This window comes from Teleopsis dalmanni, chromosome 1, assembly GCF_002237135.1.
Source record: "Teleopsis dalmanni isolate 2A chromosome 1, ASM223713v2, whole genome shotgun sequence".
Taxonomy (NCBI): Eukaryota; Metazoa; Arthropoda; class Insecta; order Diptera; family Diopsidae; genus Teleopsis; species Teleopsis dalmanni.
In genome coordinates this window covers 228,968,373-228,988,670 of record NC_051846.1, presented here as the reverse complement: position 1 = coordinate 228,988,670, position 20,298 = coordinate 228,968,373, and the positions used below count along the sequence as shown (strand labels likewise).

Genomic DNA, 20,298 nt, shown 5'->3' with positions numbered 1-20,298 from the left:
AGCGAAAAACATTAATTTATTTTAAATACGAAAAAATGCTGACTGAAGACTAGGATTTGGAAATAAGCTGTACACCGACAAGTAAGGTGTAGTTTTTCTCTCATGCTAAAGCACTTACAGAGTTATTTCTGACACACGTTATTAATTGGGACAAAATCTTAAGCATCCAAGGGGAATAGAACACGTTAAATGCTCCCTTAACATATTCTGTGAAGAAATATCTTAATTGAAGCTACTACAACTATATACAGGTTTTTGTGCTAAGAATGTGGGATCGTTTTAATCAATATGCGTAAATATATTAAAAAGTTGAATATAAATGGGGCTTGTAAACAGTACCCCACTTCTTTTACGTGTAAACATCATTATTGCTCTTAAAATGGATTTCTTTTAAGTGCTTTATTTTTAGCTTATAAATAAAACCAATGCGTGAACTGCTGGTAGATTTTATTGAGTCAAAAATATATTATTTTAGATTTTTCGATATTTTAAAGTATATTTTTGATATTTTTTGTACACAATACACCGGATATAGCATTCGTTCATCTGCCTTTTTCGTTTGTAGTAATGTAAAGAATCTGTATCCTTGGATTGATCTAATTTAATTAAACAAAAATAAAAATTATTAAATTAAAAAATAAAAACTTTTGCATATTTAAGTAGTACACATTATATAAATAAATCATTTTTTTGAACTATTTGTTTTAAAATTGATACATAACAGCCATTGTTTAGTCAGTAATATTCGTACTTTATTAACCTTCTTTTTAAGAGCAGACAGTAATTAAATTCAAAACGTTAGCTGGTGTACTTTTTACCTTTGGGTATGAATATATTTTTTAAGAAAAATGAACTTTATAATGTAGTTTTTTACGTCAGTGGTGACAAATTTGAACTGTTCAGAACGATCTTTATCTAATAAGCAAAATACCCATCCACTTTTCATATGCCAACGAAGAGCATTCGTAAGTTTTATTCAGTTCGAAATTAATTTGCAAGGATTTTAATACGATTTTTTAACAATAATGATTATTAATGGATAATTTTTAACCATAATTTATTAACGCAAAAATATGTATTCCTCTTTGCATTCTTATCTTTCAATTAATTCGAAAGGCTTCAAAAAGTGAGGAACTTTTCTTCTAATAATTGGTGATTGGCTTCTTTTTTATTCTATTTTACAGAGTTTAAATATTTTAGTATAAAGGTTATTCAGTGAGAGTTAACCATAGTTGAGAAGGCACACAAGTTACTCATTCATTTTTGAAAGACAGGAGTTGAAAGCAACGCAGCTATTTTTTAGCTTGTTTACTTAGGACATCAATTTATTCTTTTATTATTTTTGGAATATCTGGTAGTTATATCAGGTAGTTATATATATATAGTGACTTTAGTCACTACTACAATTGTTTGAAATATTTTTTAATAGGAATAATAGGTTTAAATAAAATTAACCAACTACAGATCTGATTGACAATTATAAAGGTCGGGCTCATATGAATTTATGCAGTTTGTTCAAAATTAAAATTATGATCTAAATAACAAATATATATAATATTAAATATATAAAAATTGTTTTCAAACCTTTTAAAATAATTTTTCACTTACAGCTACAAAGTTATCTATAACGTCAGGTTGATAAGGAATACCCATTTGCTGAATGTGTGATACGTGACACGACACTTCTAAAATCTGTGTAGATATAGAGATTAATCGCAAAAGAGCAACTGTCACTGTCTACAGTTGTTGTATATTGTGTAATGCTATTAATATGTATTTGCTCAGCTACATTTTTGACATTTCTTACTATTATATCCAATGATTGTTGCCTCATCGTCGGTAGAGCATAAATATTATTTAAAAAATTTATTTCCATTACCTCCGCATAAACTATTAATGCCTTTGAATACTGAATTCATCGTTTGAGTAAATATGCATATTAGCATGTTTTAATCGTACTCAGGGCATGTTTCATACTAGAAAAGATTTAAAATATTTATTAACCAATTCAAATAATGTTTAAAATATATAAATGCGGGTATATGAATATCAATAATTCCTTACATCTGATTCCTAAAGGAAGAAAAATAAAAAGATAATGTTAAGAATTGTATAATTGAATTTAAGAATATGGGAAATGTAAACACTCACCCCGTAGCTATCATCAAATGAGTGGTACTGTTTCCAATGCAAAATGAATTATATTTAATTGAAGCTTATAAATTTATATGAAATTTAATTATTATTATATAATTGCTTACCATCGTGTCATCAGGAGTCTAAATAAGTTATTCATTAATAGAAATAAGTAATAAATTATTTAAATTAGTTTTTAAAGTATTTTTATGTTCTCTTACCATAGTATCATCGTCGCAACTGAAGTAGTTTGATTCATCATTCTCATTTATAATTGTTTCATCGCACTCCTATAAATTAGTATTGTTTTAAGAATGTTATTAGCCTTATCTATTCTACAATCTTAAATAAACTTTTAAAATGACTTGCTAGGTAAACTTATTTCACTATTTTGAGAAATAAGCTTAGGTTATACCGGCGATCCCTAGTGGATCCACTTAGGTTTAATGGAGAAATAAGCTTAACATCTTTTGTTTTTAAATCGAACCACTAAGCCACTAGCGAAGTCCTACAAGTCCTTAAATCAAAAAATATTTCATTTCTGTTACGAACACAGAGCACAATAACATACAACGAAGGAGCTGCTTTGCTTTCACAAGTGCTTTGTGTTCTCTGTTGGATTTTGAAAATGCAGAAGTTTTGATAGGCGATCCAATGTCGCGGGCAATGTAACATTTCTGTGAGAGTGAACAGATGTTTTACGATCTTCTATGTTGCTATAGAAAGCGTGTCCTAACTAACAAAAATTGACAAGTAACGTTCAATGTTTCATTTTGATGAATTATCATCGCGAGAAGATGCCGGATAGCATTCGGAACCCGCGGAAAAAAAACGCGGTAGAAGACGTCTGCATCTTTGATAGAACCAGGTGACTAACGATTTGGGGGCGCACTCGGTACTATCAATTGGTAATAGTAAGCTACTGATCGGACTGGCGGACCAATTTATAGCACTAAATACGATTTATAATATCCGCTTAAGAGTAAATTACGAAGTCTAGCCGAACTAAAAGTCAGTATCCGATATAAAATACGTAAAATACCGACTGCTGCACTGGTTATCAAGATATATACATCCATTTATAAGATATTAGTTGTCACTACTGATTACGTAACATTTTTACAAGTCAAAATAAATGTTTTTGCAAAAAAACTTAAAAGAAAAAAAATGTTTGAGTTTTATTCGAAAGAAAACCTTGAGTTATTCGTTCAACAACCTTTTTAATATATATTATCCAAAGTTATAGAGCAAAAAGAAAATCATTATTCACTCTATACCTAAGTATATATTGTTATACCATTTAAGTTAGGTAATAAAGGTATTAAATCGAGAATCCGGGTTTAGTTACTGCACGGAACTGTAAACTCGTAAATACGTAAATAACTTTGCTATCGATGAGTCACATTTTACGTGTAAGTTAACATGAGTTATTAACATTACCTTATGTTTATAATTTAATAATATAAACAAATTACTTACATTTGCACACCTGAATTCTTCTATTCCTGGTAAGGTATTTACTCTTGTTCGCTAGAATGAAAGTTAATTACCATTTATTTTATTATTTATCAAAAAAAAAAAAATATCTTACAGGCACGTCAAGCATTGCGTTTAGTGAATCAGACATAACCGTTGGGTTACTAAAAGGATTACAACTTGGCTTTATCCAACCCCTCTTTTCGCAAGTGGCGACCTTTGAATAGAATGAGTTTTAAATATCTTGTTATTTAGAAATTGATTTTTTATTTTTTAAATTTTAAAAAAATTAATACTTTATGCTAATGAAATCTGGAAAAAATATTTTTAAAAAGGTATATATATACTTGATCTCTCCATTCCCTCTCATTTTCTGGCGCCATTGGTAAAACAGTATTAAGATCCATACCCTAAATAATTTATTTGACTTTAATATTGTCATAATATTGTCATTAATAATATTAGAATTTAAACAAAAATTGTTGATTTTCAACTAAATATTATAAATGTTTAAAGTATTTACAATAAACGAAAGAATAATTTACAATAATAAGGAATGTTTACTTACTGGAGTTGTACCACCGCCATACCATGTCTTTTATTGTGATAAGTCACCGGAACGTAAATATGTAGAAAATTTAGTTAGAATTAGATTTTATTTTATATAATAAATTATATATATAAAATTTTAAAGTATATTTATGGCAAATTAAACAAAAATAAAAATTGAAGCTATGATTACTGTATATTTTATTATATGGACCTCATTGTTCGCATAATAATCTTTACGAACAAAATAATGTAATATAAAAATATAATTAAAGCAGGAAGCACTTATATGAATATATGTTCCTTAGTATTTGGCTTTAATTATATTAAATAGTTCATCTGGCAATATCTTTTAATTTTGATAAATATTATTTAAAAAGGTATCGTTGTTTGATATATTTGAAATATTAATTGGATAAATGAAAGTTTGTTTAAAAAATTCAGTATATTAATTTTTAATTATTTAATAGAGTTATCTTTTCAAATATTATTTTATAAAAAAAATGTATAAGTTATTTTATAGTTATACCATAATAACGAATGATAATACAAATGCATTTTACCATGTTACTCCACTGGTCCTCTGATTCTCCAGGACACTATAAATAATTTAAAATTTTTGATTATTAATATTTAATATTAAAATTATCAAATAAAGATTTTACATATTTTAAATTAATAATTGTGTAAGTATAAGACGTATTTTAAAATAAATAACAGTTAGGTTTATATCTAATTTTTTAAAATTTTATAATGTTTGGATATATATAGTATTACGTGAGTTATTGCATCTGAAGAGGCAGTTGTTTTTTAGGATGTTAATGGAAGTATTTTATCACTTTTATGTACTTAAAATATTTATTCTTCATATGTGGCAAGGCGCAAAAGGAGTTGTTTCGACATATATAATAACTAACACTAAATTTTAGTCAAAAATATGCATATGGGTCTTCATTGTTGCTATTGCTATGAATATGACAGCTTTACCATGAAAGGTATTGGAATTCATAAGATCAAGAGTACGTTGTGATACCAATAAAGAGAATTTCTCACCTTCTTAGTACTATCTAGCGGCATTTTTCAAACTTAACTCCTTTGGCTGAAGAGAGTCGAAGAGTAACGTAACAAAAGCTCACTTGTTTAATTTGTTAACAGAATCGGCTGTACTTGATCTTGTTGCATGCTTACTTATCAAATAATAGCCTGTTAGAACAGACATCAACAAATTTACTATATATTTTGTTAAACATAAAAGAATGCTTGCTCCTTTTTGGGGTGCTTTGCCCTTATCGCTTAGATCTGCCATGTTTAGCCAATGTATCAGATTAAAATTTGTTTCATGTACTTTGTTTACGGACAAACACTACTGTTTTTGATCTGTTCTATATACTTGTGAGTGATTTTACATTATTAATGATATTATTGTGTTAAATATAGAGTGCCGTGTCGGGTCAGCTCATAGGCCTGGAACTCAATATAAAACGACCACATTAAGCCATTAAACTTGATCTGATCTCTGCATACTTGAGAGTTTTTATCTATGCTACCTAATGGATGGCTCCTAATTTAGCTTGGGAAAGACTACAATGATATTATCGTCTTGATTAATCCTTGAAAAAGGACTAATCACTGTCCTGCGGTTATTCTTATTTACTTAATTTAAGCCGACCATGTATATATGTGTTGACTTGACACTATAAGTTAGTACAGAGTTCTTAAACTTGCCTAAAAGGGATAAAATATCCTTAGCTGCTATCGAAAGTTGCGGTTGTGGTATGTTGATATGCAGATGTCTGAGTTGGTGAATCATCACCTTAATACTATTATATCTGTGGGCAGTTTTAAGTCACACTATGAATAACTGAATACGGGGCTTTATAATATGATGAATCTGATGTTTTTGTATCTGCCTGTGTTTAACAGATTTCGGTGTATTTTTAGGTTGTTGAGTATTGGATTATTGTGATTGTCAATTATATTGAACAGTTTCAGTGCACGATCTTTAATATATTTTTCGACTGAACCGACTCTTAGATCTCCGTGGATATCCGCTCCTCTTACGTATATATAACCGCAGTGTACAACTGTATTCAGTGTTAATAAAAGTTGCAGTTGTGGTACTTATATATTTTAAGGATCCTTCATTTGTACCAATTTTAATATACTTCTGCGTTTCATCATTGTTACTTCTTTTCTCGAAATTGGTAAAGAAAGTATAGCTATAAGTATTTTTAGTATAAACATAAGATTATAAGATGCAATAACTATAGTTTGACATTTAAGAGTTCAGGCTTTTTTGTGTAATGTTTGTATTCTGTTAGAGCTTGAAAAATTTCATCAGAAACTGATGATACAAATTCCAAAAAAAATTTTCTACATATGTATATATGCTACAATTTTGGTTTAAATATAAATAAATATTTACTTACTTCCTCGTCATAAAGTAAATCGACTTGAGAAAATGCTTCCATAGTTGAATTACCACCAAAATCTGAATCAAAGTTATCAAAGTCACTTGCACTGGCACTAGGAGTCTTATTTTTGACATTATCAAAAAAATAAAATAAAAAAAATTTATAATACCATATATTTCACATATTATTGACTTTAAAAATTTAATTAAACAGCTAAAGTATTCATTCATTAATAATTAACATACTTTGTAAATTAATTTTTACTTCAATATGAACTAAGAGTAAATAAGGTAAGCTTTTTCCATATTTTTTATATACCGTCATCCATTCGTCTTGGTGTTTTGAAAATTCAGATGATTTAAGGAATAAAACGAATCATATGTGAAGGAAGTTCACTTTCGATATTTGCTTAGATACAAGTGGGGCAGAAAAGTTTCATTAAATTAACGTTTAGTGTAGAGATTAGAAATAATATGAAATGTCCTTATTGCTCTCTAGCTTATAAAATGTCCATCAATTTGATTTCTAATTCTTTTGATTTTGTACTGAATTGGGTTTGAATTTATCCTCTTAAGCATGCTATATCTATATGTCTTATCAGTAAAAACACAAAAATTTATTTCCAATTGTAAAGATTAGGAAAGAGAAAAATTTATGCTCTTTTTTGGATTAAAGGTATGGATAGTTCGCTTCAAAGAAAGATTACCGGAAAACGCAGCGTGATGGACAAAAAGTTTATTATAATTCACTGATATTTGAACAAATAAAAGTTTTACAAACATTTGAAAATTTCAAATTTTTCTTTAAAAATGATCTATTAATTCACTGAATTTTGTTAATTTAACTCAAGATGTTTTTCGAGAATTTTTTTGTCATTGAATTTCACACCCCTATCATTTGATTTATTGAGGCAAAGAAATTATCTTTAGATTTTACGTCACTTTTCCAGAAATACCTTTATGATATACCTACTTATAAAAGAAAAAATTTATTACTTACGAAATCTTCACAGTCAAATGGATTACTGCCAAAACCAAATGAGGAATCGAAGGCACCACCTTGTGAACATCTCTGCAATCATAAAAAATCAATAAAATATATGTAGTATTTATTCAATCCTGACGAAAATTGCAAAAAATTTCGTACCGATCCAGATCGGGTCGGTAATAGTTACAGAAATCTCAAAATTAATTTATTTGACAGTTCATTATTTTATTTATAACCGTACAAAGGCATTTTGATTTTTGTGTTGTAAAAAATAAGGTGTATAAGATGGAGTTCTAACGTGATAGTGTGATTGTTTTATATTTAGCTGGAAAAACACAAATGACTATCGTTCGAACCCTCTAACACCTGAATGTGAACAAATCATTTATGTCTCGTACCATAGCTCGATACCGTGATTATCGGTAGCGTTGTCCGGCTCTCAAAAAGTGAACCAAATAAAACACTAACAACACCAAAAACGATTCGTAAAGTGAATAATTAAATTGAGCGAAATTCATGCTTTAGCTGCAATCAAATGGCTAAGGAGTTGAACGTATTGCAAAGATGCTGTTCAATGTGGTTCAAACATGCAACATATTTTGAAAAATGAGCTCGGACTAAATCCATTTATGTTGAATAAAGTGCATGATCTCACCGATAAACAAAAATAGGTTAGAGTCGGAAGACCTAAAGTGTTGATTCGTTTGGCGGAAGGTTGTTGAATTTTGTTTTTTCTGATGAGTCACCATAAACAAGCAAAATGATCAAGTTAACAGGTCAGCTTAAAATTTAAACATAAGAATGGCCACCAGAAAGCAGGCACCACCGATAGTGATAATGTGGGCCGCCGTAATGGTCGATGGTCGCTATTCGCTTTAAGTAAATCTGCATTTAAACAATTTAATAGAGGTATTCACTCTGCCTTGCAAACTCATTGCAATGTGCACGAAATGCACAGACTGTTCGAGATTCCAATAGATAACAACAAAATACATGCACAACGTTTCTTGCAATGGTTTGCAATTTTGCTATACCTAAACTTATGTATGCATGCTTACAACGAAACAAAAAAAGAATAAAGAAAACAGCTATTTTGACATCTGTTGCTTTTCATATGAATGTGGTATGCCGCAAAAACAGCTGTTTCATGTTGACGTTGTAATTCTGCAACAGAGGTGTTCTCGCACTCTTGCAATTTTTGTATAGCAATCTTTCATTTTGTGCACCTTGCAATGACTTCGCAAGACAGACACTAATATGTTTTTATATGAAATCTGATTTGAACGTGATATATATAAGTTGACTTGGGCATACAAATGATGTTTACTTTTATGGTAATATGTTTTACTTACATTTGGTGTTGAAGTAGCGCCTCCTCCGAAATCTATATCCCATGAAAAATCACCACCTTGCTTCAATTTTAAAAAACAAAATAATTTAAACCAGCAATAAAAATTTATATATACAAGGTTATAAAGTTTTATTAGTTATTTATGTATATATGTAATATGCTTCACTTACATTTGGTGTTGAAGTGGCGCCACCTCCGAAATCAATATCCCATGAAAAATCACCACCTTGCTTCAATTTTTAAAAATAAAAGAATTAAAAGTGGCAATGAAAATGATTGTATACAAGTAATAAGAACTGATTTAAATATTAATATTAATATTAATTAAATATTAAGTTACTAATTTTTATAAGAATATTATCTATTTTGGCAAATTAATTTCGAACGCCAAATTGGCAAGTTACCTAGCTAACTTTTAATTGGGTTTGATGTTATTTATTAATCTTTGCCAATTTTTGAAATTAGTTTTATCTTGCCGGTATTTTAAGAGCTTGATGTCTTTTGCTACACTCCTAATTATACCACCAAACATAATTATGGTTTTATGGTATAAGGTAAAACAATGACTAGCAAATCTATCTTACACGAAAAATTTTAATAAATAAATTATATTTTTAAATATAATACATTTTTTATGTATTTTTTTAACTATTTTATCAGCTACAAAACAGTCCTTTCTCTTGGAAAAACCGATTTATATGGTATAATAAAAGATAGTTCTCACTAGGCTCAAAAACGATTTGTAGGATCTTAAACCATACCAATCATGTCAGCTGGGATATTTCCAGAGTTGTGGGTATGAGCCTTTCTCTTAATAGAAAGATTAATTACTGTTACAGAGTCCACTATAAATTTTGTTAACTCTTTACGAAGGGATGTGGTTCATGAACCGATCTAAATAGTCGTGGTCGCAGCTTGCAGTTCGTTAACTAAAGAAATTCATATTCGTGAAGATCGTCGAAAATCAAGTGTTGTGTATTAAAATACTGATGTGTGAAAAAACTGATAATGCAAGAACCTCTTGCGACATCATCAAATTGTGAGATTAAGGGAACTCTAGGCATTAGTTCCACCGGCATATGTAAAAAATTGCATTCCCCATCATTTGACAAAATCACAAAAAGGTGCTCGTGTCGATTGGTGCACACAGCGTATAAATTCTCAAGAAATACAATGGCAGTGCTTCAAAAGATGTACGTGTATATAAGATTGTAACACAGCTGAGGAATTATGGATACATGCGTTAAGGCCGGAACGTGAACTGCAGTCGACTGTGTGGGTGTTTCATGATGAAGCAAGTCCAACAAAAGTTGTTCACATTCGTAGCACTTCAAAACAAATAATCGGGCTTTTTTTGGCAAAACTGGTTGTGTGGCAACTATACGAGTACCATTACACGAACGTAAAACGGTCAATTTCGAATGGTCAAGAAGTATTTGTTTACCGAAAGTCTTCATTGAAATAGGGAAAACAAACAAGCACAGTGGGATCATTCTCCATCAAACAATGCGAGTGCTCATACATGTCGTCTAATAACCGACTATTTGAACATTCAAAAAATAGAATTGATGGATCATCCACTTAATGACTCCTAATGACTCTTGTTCCCAAACAAGATTTTTGTTTCAAAAACCATGTTTTGGATATGTCTGAAGAAGATTGGTAAAAATGCTTTGACAATGCTTCGAAGTGTATTAATCATAAAGGAGAATACTTCAAGAAACAATAAAGCAATTTTCAACAAGTTAGTGGTTTTTCATTATTAGTTAATGGTATGATTAAATTATTGGTAAGATGATACATATTAACAAACATTATTAAAATAAAGTCATTTACAATAAATATATTATACAGTTATCACAATACTAATTTACTAATGTAAATGTATATTATCAAAATACTCTTATCAGTTGATTTTAATATAAAATTCTTTACTTACTTGAGTTGGTGTTGAAGGGCAATCCTTTAATTGAAAAATAAAATCAGTATATATGATTAAATAATGAATGTAGTATAAATGCAGTAACATTATATATAGTATGATAAAAACAGAATGGTATAACTTTAGTATTATAGTTTTGCAAAATATGATATGAGATTCAACATTTAAGGAAGTATAACCTAAAAAGCTTAGAGGGTCTTCTAGTTAATATAGAACCAGGAAAAGTTAATGTATTAGAGCTGATGTATATCAGAAATTTTGAGTGATGCGTACTCTATAATAAAAAAAAATGGAAACAATCGACTGACTTTGTTTTAAAAAGTAAAATTTTCGAAATGTTAGAACAGATTTATAGTTTAAATTTAATAAATATTATCTTTAATTTGACAGAAATATGTTTTCACTTCTGACTTCAAATTTTGAAAAAATAACTTTGGATTTGAAAGTACTGTTCTTTAAAATATATATTATTACTATTATAAGTAGACTTAATTAAATAGTAGTTTTATAAACGATATTTATGTACATACATATATACCACTATCGATTAAACATCGTTATAATCATAAAATGTAGGGTCTTATGATATTTTATGTACAATACATTTTAATAATATCTGCAAAACTAGCACTAAATAAGTTTATTAAATTTATGTAACGTAGGATCACTAATGTAGTTCAGCAAGACAATGCTTACTCACCATTTGCCATTGAGTATCGTTATTTGGGAAATCCCCGAAAAATGAATCGTCACAAGCCTTTAATTTAAAAAAATAAAAAAATAAATTTGCTAAAGAAGCAACTATAACTTATATAGAAAGGTAATAAAATTCGTATAATAGTATATGTCATAACATACATAAGAACAGAGGTTACAATTTATATGCATTTATCATAACAATATACTCAATTCAAGTTTAATCTGCTTTTACTTACAGTTTGATTTGTTGGACCACCTTGTCCAAAATCACATTCCTTTAAAGAAAAAAAACTATTATTACTTAAATAAAAAAAAGAGATTATATGTGACGGTAATATTATCAGTTAGATAAGCTTTTACTATATAATCTAAAAGTTCAGTCATAGTTTTAGATTTCCACCAAGACTAATATGTGTATTAAATATTATAGAAAAGTTAGAAAAAAGAAAAATTTTTTTTAGTGATGTCTGAAGTGAAATCAGTGACTGTTCCAAGAATAATACAACTAGTTTTAGTTGGCCTTAAATACTTTATAACTTGTATTTCTACTCTGAGCTGCTCGAATATGTTCCTATTAAAATGAAACATGTAATACATATACTGTTCGAAGCACACAATATCAAATTACACAGGAAGATGGCTAGTGTTACTTGGGTATGTTGACGTTATAGCGGAAGATATCATTTTAATGATCGATCTATTGCATGAGCAAGGATGGATGGGATATCTGCAAGGCTGGATTTCTACATCCGGTACATACATCCGGTTATATATATGCGTACTATGGTTTGGGAACCTGAGTTTCAAGTTTCAACACATTGTAATGTACTGGCGATACACTGAGGATATGGTTTTGTAACCACTGAGATGAATATGAGACATGAGGGTGATGAAGCTTCAATCTATTAATAGGGCGACTGTATACATGCATGAAAAATTACAGATGAATCTGCTTAATGTGGTATTTTAGTTTGTAAATTTGTATTTAAATTTGTAATTCAGTCCTTGTTTGTATATATGCTTGAATATAATTAATACATTACAAACAAAATATTGCTTTCATATAGTATAGTAAAAAGAAAACATTTACTCACATTCTGACATACATCAATGCTTCCTGACATATCAAAAGTTCTATCATCAAATCCCTTTATTATATAAAAATAAAAAAGAAAAAAGTAAAATTATTGAAGATAATATAAATGATTAAAAAAAATATGGAATAAATTTATTTGTATATAAACGGTTGAAATTGTTTATAGTAAGTGCTGTAAAGAAATCATAAAGTCAGAATGAAAACTGCTCAAAACTTTTCAATTAGATGAAAACTACACTTATTATCACTTATTGTGGGCACACAATAAATCACACTTTTTTATCTGTCCTATCGTATAAAACAGCTGTATATTTCAGGGTAATCTTGCTACTCTGACAAAATATTTAGAGTGATATAAATTAATTTCGAGTGTTATACATAATTCTAGAGTGTTATACAGATTTACCAATCGAAAATAAAAATTACACTAAAAGTGAATCTCGATTAAAAAAGTTACCTCAGATTAACTAGTCAAATACGCCGTTAGTGTTATGTGTGTAGTTCTTACAAAAAAAAAATAGTTAATTTTAATTATAAATTTATTAATTATGAAAATATGATATATCTTTATATGTTTTTTACATAACAATTTCCATTATGTTTGTTAATATCATAACTTTAAATATATAATAAATATATATATATATATATATATTATATATATATATATATTACCAAAATACTGAAAATGTATAATATTTATAATAAAATATTATTATATAATTATATTACTATTATATATTATATTATTATATAAAATAAATTTTATATATAATATAAAATATATATCTCAATTAGTAATGTTGTCTTATAAAATATATTGAATACATAAATATATATATTATTAAACTATTAAGTTAAACGTAAGAACAAAGAACTCATTTCGTTATATATAATATAAAGTATTATAGTAATACTCTTAACATAATTTTAAGAATTTTAAAATGTATAATAAAAGAAATTGATTTTACTTACTCTAGTTGGTGTTGAGGGACATTCATCTGACCAAGGTAATGCACCAAAACGCTTTAATTTCAAAGAAAATGTCATTGTTCTTGTTAAAAAATAATTATATTTCAAATGTCATTAATGTAATCAATTCGTATTTTACATATATTTGTTATTAAGGTTCATTCCAATGTAATGGAATGAAAATAGCATGTGGTGAACAAATCTTATATCAGAAAAATATCTTTTAGTCAGAGTAGTCACACCAAAAATGTTGGTTTATCGGTTTCATTAAAATCATATTCGGTATCATTAAACTTTCCAATTCTTCTTATAAAACAGGTACAAGATTTATTACGTTTATAAAATCACACATGGTATATAAATATACCCATATATATCGATTAACAATATATTACATTAGCTTAAAAATGTTTACTTACATTTGGTGTTGAAGTAATGGGTCCTCCAAAATCTGAGCAAAATGAACTATCAAAATTCTTGAATTTGATGAAATAGAAAAATTTTTTTTTAATAATATTTCAATTTAATTTAATATTATATATGATTTTAACGTTATGACTGTAGTAAATACTTTATGATGTATGATGCGCGAAAAATTCAATTAATTAAATATAAAAAAAATTTTGTTGTTATAATTCATTACTGTTAAAAACTTCTTTATAAAATATTTCATTTTTATGCTACAGCATATTTACAATTTGCAATTAATAATATAAATATTCATTTATATATAAATAGTCGAAATATTATAAGTAATCCCTAAGTCTATATGAATATGAACTTGTACTTTTCAAACTATGTACTAACTTATTTTCGGAAAATTTAGAAATTTTTTATTAGAATTCTTTAGAATTAATGTAGTGCCGGTCTCCATTATTAGTGGTGAGTTCCGAATCCGATATTTGAGAAGTTGAAAATACGCATTGTTTATACATTTGTAAAACCTTTTACTAACATAAAAACTTCGTATAAATTACTAATTGCTTAAATACAACAGTTCTAAACTATAATTACATTAACTGTTACCTCACTACATTGTCACAAAAGCTTATTTTGTAAATCGGTTAAATCAAAATCGAAATCTGATAATCGGAAATAATTTTATTTAAAAAAATGTATTATAAGACAATGCTACATGATTTGTTATATGTGAATATTACTTATAACTGCTAGTATACTGCATCTATTTATCAAAAAAATTCTAATCAAATCATTTCTAATATGCACTTTACTTACGGAACTTGTGGGCGTTGAAGGAAAATCCATCATCTGCCCTGGAAAAGGCGTGGCGTTAAAATCCTTTAATTTAAAAGAAAAAAATTTTCTTTTGTAAAAATTATGCTAAAAATTTTTAAATGATTTATATATATCATAAGGTGAAAAAAAAATAAAAGCAATTTTTAAATTATAATATTGTAAATATGTAGTAATTGTTATTTTAATTTTTTGTATTATTTTATATATATATTTTATATTGTATATTATATTATATATATATTATATATATATTACTATGTATTATATGTCACATATAAGTATTTTTTTTATATATGTATAATGTATATAATGTATTATATATTATACTATTTATAACAGTTCAAGTCGATTCGGGGGCCTAATTGATCTTGACTAGTAATGCCTTTAAACATTAGGAATAGATTTTGAAAATATGTCAGAATAGCTAGAGTTAATACACGTATAACGCATTGCATCCGCAAGAAGAAATCGATTATACTTCAGCTCTTCTCTGAATTCCTCTCTATTAAGTCTAATGCACACTTTTAATTTTGTAGTTTGGATATATTTTTAATTTGAAATAACCATTTTTAATAATGATTGATACATTGTTATAATAAAATAAGTTGTAAAATTAATGAATATAAACTATGGTTTTTTCAGGCTGTTTCAGTACTATTGCATATTAGTTTCGTAAACGAACTGAGTTCTATGATTTAACGTATAATTTCAAACTGCGTGTGGATTGAACTGTATAATTTCTAACAGAGATAGTGTGTGCTAAAAACATCTAAGGGTAAAGAAACTAGAATTAGACAAAAAGAGGCTCGAGCAAGCAATTAGATCAAGCTAAAATGGTAGACAAGGATAATGCACCCGAAACACTTGTCGCTAGTCACTAGTCATATGATGAAAGTTTCAAAGAACTACTTGATGGTAATAATAACGTAGTCTCAGTGTAGGATAAAGATTCTAGAAACGAAAAAAAGCGGTTTAGTCCAAAAGATTCGGGCACTCATATTTCGGAACGCTGATTTGTGGTTAATGCTTCGATATGTTAAATGTGTTAATTGGGAAACCCTTAAAAACTTTAAATAACTTTATATATAGATAAAAGTAATTGGTATCGAAATTTAACATATAAAAATAAATAGTAATTTAATACAATGCAATGCTTTCAATTTCACATAAAAAATTAATTTGTTTTAACGAAACTTACTTCACATGGGGACCCCATTGCTGAATCTGGATTCTGTAAAAATTTTAGAGTTTAATAATAGTTTTAATATTGTGTGATCTTACTTGAATAAATATATATAAACAGTAATAATAACTACTAAATATTGTGAAGTATATTAAATTGGATAATCAAGAGAAAGACGTAAAATCATAAAACAAAAAACTTTATTATCTGGGGATGCTTATTGTTTCCATCGAGTACTTCATCGAGTACTAATTTTTTATGTAGCCTTAAAAATTGTTCAAAATATATATTCCTTAATTTTCTAGCACGTAATTAAGGAATTTAATAAAATATCTTATATACTGTAACAGACTTCTTAATAAAATAATAATAATTAATAATAATAAATAATAATAATAATAATTAATAGACTTCTTAATCAACCTTTTAGTTATTAAATATGCAATGCTCACTTAATGTCTTCCCTCTCTTTGCTTAATTTATTTATTTTATTCTTGTTTTCCAATATTTTTTTATTATATATAATTGTATCTTATATTCTTATTTTTATCTTTTTCAGATTTACGCCTGGTCTACATATTCAATGCTAGAGAGGTAAGCTTGCTTGATAAATTATTTTAATGAAATTTTATTATTTAAGTTGTAGATAAACAAATATACTTACATCGAATTCAAAATTAAATATTCTAGTCATAATGTATTATTAAGAGAGCATTTTTAGTACTACTCAAAAGATATATATATATTATCTAACATGGATGGCTAGATTTTACCAATTATTCATTATATAGTATGATAATTATTCTTTGCTTTTTAGAAATTGTATGACCTGTAAATGTTATTTTTATACAAATGTAGCGGAGTAAAGGAAATCAGTGGATTCTGCAATCAACAATTTTTGAAAATTTTATTTGATTATTAAATAAATAATGTATAATCATTGATAATACATATTGTCTGCCTATATTCTTGTAAACTTTTAATGACAAATTTAGATACATTCGTACTTCTATTTAATTGATTCACATACTATCAAAAATATACTTCATTACTGTAATAACTTTAATTGTGTTTTTACAATTAATTAACAAAATACAAAGAAATTATAATACTTACCGAAAGTCCTCTTCGTTGTTCTTTTAACTTTCTTCAAAAATGGTCGTAATAAATTATTGCAAATTAAGTTTTCATAGTTTTTATTAATAATTCAGCAATAGAGTATTCCTTTGATGGATTTATACAAATTTATTGCAGTGAACACATTCTAATTTTGAAGGCCAATTATTTTAAAAAATAACTGAAAAGAATCGCTTAAATATGATCTGTGATATATATAAAATTGGCCATTTTCCGAAAAATTATGCTATAAAAATTAATAATTATTGCTGCATATTTGGAAAATATTTAAATTATTTTTTATTATTTAAATAAATTTTTGACATAAAGATTGTTAGTTTCTTTGTTAAGTTTTTAATATTTATATTAATACCTTAAGCAAATTTTTTGTATATGTCCCATATTTTAACTGTAGGTACTACGAGTAGTAAAACAAAATTAATACTATTCCCATGCATGTTTCAAAAGAACAATCTATTTATAGTATGTATTTAGAAAGAATAATCGTTTAATTAAAAATGTTTATCGGAATTGGTTAACTTTTATATTACTATATTATAATACTAATACTAATATTAATATTAATTTGTAGTATATTATGTACTTTAAACTGATGTCTAATATATCTGCGTTTTGATTACTTTCATGTCTAATTAAATGTTCCAAGACTTTTATTTCCAATAAAATTAATTTCTTTATTTTTTTCAACATTTTTTTTTATATTTTTTTAACATTTATTGTCAGAAATTTTTTTTCTATCATACTCTATTTTCTTTACATCGGCCTTTGAAATCTTCTACTATTTTAAATGCCATATATTCTGTGCAATGCAAATAAAATAATAGGGGTATTTACTCTGTCCTGTAAAAATATTGCAAGGTGCACGACATGCAAGAATGATATACTGAAATTGCAAGCGTGGGAGAACATCTCTGTTGCTAATATTGCAAGATCAACATGAAACAGCTGTTTTTGCAGCATACCATATCCACATGAGAAATAGCAGATGTCAGAACAGCTGTTTTATTTCCTTTTTTGCTTCGTTGCAAGCATGCATACAAAAGTTTAGGTATAGCACAATTGCAAGCAATAGTAAGAAACTTTATGCGTATATCTTGTCCATTCTTGTCCATTGTAATCTCGCGCAATCTGTTCATTTCGTGTACTTTGCAATGAGTTTTCATGACATAGTGAATATCTTTAATATAATGAGATGGATAAGTCAAATAACATTGCAATACTAATATAAGCATGAGAATTGCCAGTTGTTAAACTACCTATTTTTTATATGATGATTTTGCTTATTTCACAAGATGGTTCCAGATTTCTTACATAGTAATTTTCCAATGTTCTTTAGAAATAAAATGTTATGTACTTATAACAAGCACTAAATAAAGAGTTTTAAAAATATGATATAATATTTCTTAAAAACTTGATATTCCTAAAGTACTTTTCAAAATACTCTGATGTTTGTTGCAGTTTATTAACGTGTCTGAAGCAAATTTAATATTATATATTAATAAACATATGTATTAATATTATATTCTTTTGGTATACAGAAACTATTTTCAATATGTCAAACAAAACTAGAGATATGACTTCATATCTCCAAAGACGTTATTAGGTAGTTTTGTTTTACTACTATCTATAAAATACTTTGGATTGGGTATGGACCTGGGCACAATAAAAAAAGTAGAATTTTCCGGATGGTGTATCTACTACACCGAGTCCGGGATGGGTTGATAACCATGAAAATAGGTATAGAGCCATGAGATAACTGGAGATTTGTACATCAAAATAGGTGAAATCAGATGTAAGTAGCGTTTAAAATTTTAAATAAGCAAGTCAAGCATTATGTTGTATTTAATTTATTGGGCATTAAGAGTGTTACAATATTTTGCATTTTATTGTTAAAAAATCGATAATTCATATAATTTTTTGTTCGCAATAATCACCACTTAAAAAACGCAGAACTCTCACATCCATTAAGTTCTTCTCTTTGTTTTTTTTGTATAAGCATTACTTTGATTCACTTTGATCATCCTTTGAAAAAGAAAGAAAAACAATATTAAATAAAATATGTAAGATTTAAAAAATATTGCGGTTATCACTTTAAAGTGTAGTGCTTCAAGCATTGATCTTGGGTCAAAGTAATGAAAAAAAACTATAGATAGGGGAATACATTCTCAAAATTAACAGAACACAGGTTAACAAAAGAAAGCATTCCTGAAAAAACGAATAAAATCAAAATATAAATTTTGTACCAAATCCTTTAATCTTTCAAAATTTTGTTAATAATTAATTATATTTTTAGCTGTTCATACAGCTGTTCTGAGCATTGCCAGTATTTAAATTACCAAATATTTAACATTATTAGTCCTTTTGAAAATATTTCTTATATATAATTATTCATAAATAATTTATTTTATACCAAGGATTGAACATGTTCTCTGTCAAATTTGAAGCTCAGAGTCAGTGATCCAAAGTTATATTTGTATTTTTCTAATTTCGACTATTATAAATTTGTTGTGAAAGTTCAATAACAAATTCGTTTGTTGTGTCATATTAGAACTAATAACTGTTTTTTAATTGTTTAATCCTAGACCTAGTTCATTCGTCAAAATTGACTTAAAAATAAAATTTAGTAAAATATTATTTAAATTGATGTTTGACGTGTCTTCGAACCCAAACGCTGTTGAAAGTTATAGTTATAAAAATGCAAAACTAATCTTTTAAGAAAAATATTGAATATATCACTTTCTACATGCGGCTTAATATTGAAAAAGGATCCCACTTACCAATTTTCACACAATTTTTTTTTCTGTCATGTAGCAAGAATTCACCATCCCATATTTTTTATAATTTTTAGTTTTTACTATGCCTCATAATAGCTAATAGTGTTTAAAAGAACTGTCCTATGTTGTTAGTCTCTATTCAAGTTAAACAAGTAAAAGCGCTGAAAACAACAACAAATGTAGTGATCGATGATCTTTTGATTACCTGTATATCACGGTTCTTATAAGATAGAGTACATTGCCTTATTACAGAATCAGACGACCCATATAAATTTCTTAAGCTTTGTAGCGCTCCTCTTACCAATGCTATTTAAAACAAATCTTA

The 20,298-nt window shown here is 27.3% G+C and overlaps 1 protein-coding gene and 1 long non-coding RNA gene across 8 annotated transcripts; both read right to left on the bottom strand.

Moving 5' to 3' along the window:
- Positions 1–430: 430 nt before the first annotated feature.
- Positions 431–17,439, bottom strand: LOC119672571. Of its 7 annotated transcripts, none has more exons than XM_038083657.1 (25): positions 17,179–17,439; positions 16,078–16,110; positions 14,859–14,921; positions 14,042–14,098; positions 13,626–13,676; positions 12,649–12,702; positions 11,791–11,829; positions 11,556–11,612; positions 10,853–10,876; positions 9,084–9,143; positions 8,915–8,974; positions 7,575–7,646; positions 6,591–6,695; positions 4,725–4,760; positions 4,181–4,207; positions 3,960–4,022; positions 3,728–3,829; positions 3,616–3,666; positions 2,358–2,426; positions 2,262–2,279; positions 2,152–2,178; positions 2,065–2,073; positions 1,808–1,976; positions 1,609–1,737; positions 431–596 (listed from the first exon to the last, which is right to left on the bottom strand). In XM_038083657.1, exons 2-23 carry the CDS (start codon positions 16,093–16,095, stop codon positions 1,950–1,952), a joined length of 1,089 nt encoding a protein of 362 aa, XP_037939585.1. In that variant the 5' UTR covers positions 16,096–16,110; positions 17,179–17,439; the 3' UTR covers positions 431–596; positions 1,609–1,737; positions 1,808–1,949. The 7 variants fall into 7 exon arrangements, with proteins under 7 accessions (XP_037939585.1, XP_037939586.1, XP_037939587.1 ...); XM_038083658.1 differs by having other exon boundaries at positions 1,609–1,692; XM_038083659.1 differs by having other exon boundaries at positions 1,609–1,692; positions 1,880–1,976.
- Positions 17,440–19,047: 1,608 nt separating this feature from the next.
- Positions 19,048–20,292, bottom strand: LOC119672573. Its single transcript, XR_005251919.1, has 3 exons — positions 20,179–20,292; positions 19,977–20,108; positions 19,048–19,221 (listed from the first exon to the last, which is right to left on the bottom strand). It is a non-coding gene; the product is annotated as an uncharacterized LOC119672573 (long non-coding RNA).
- Between the last annotated feature and the right edge of the window lie 6 nt (positions 20,293–20,298).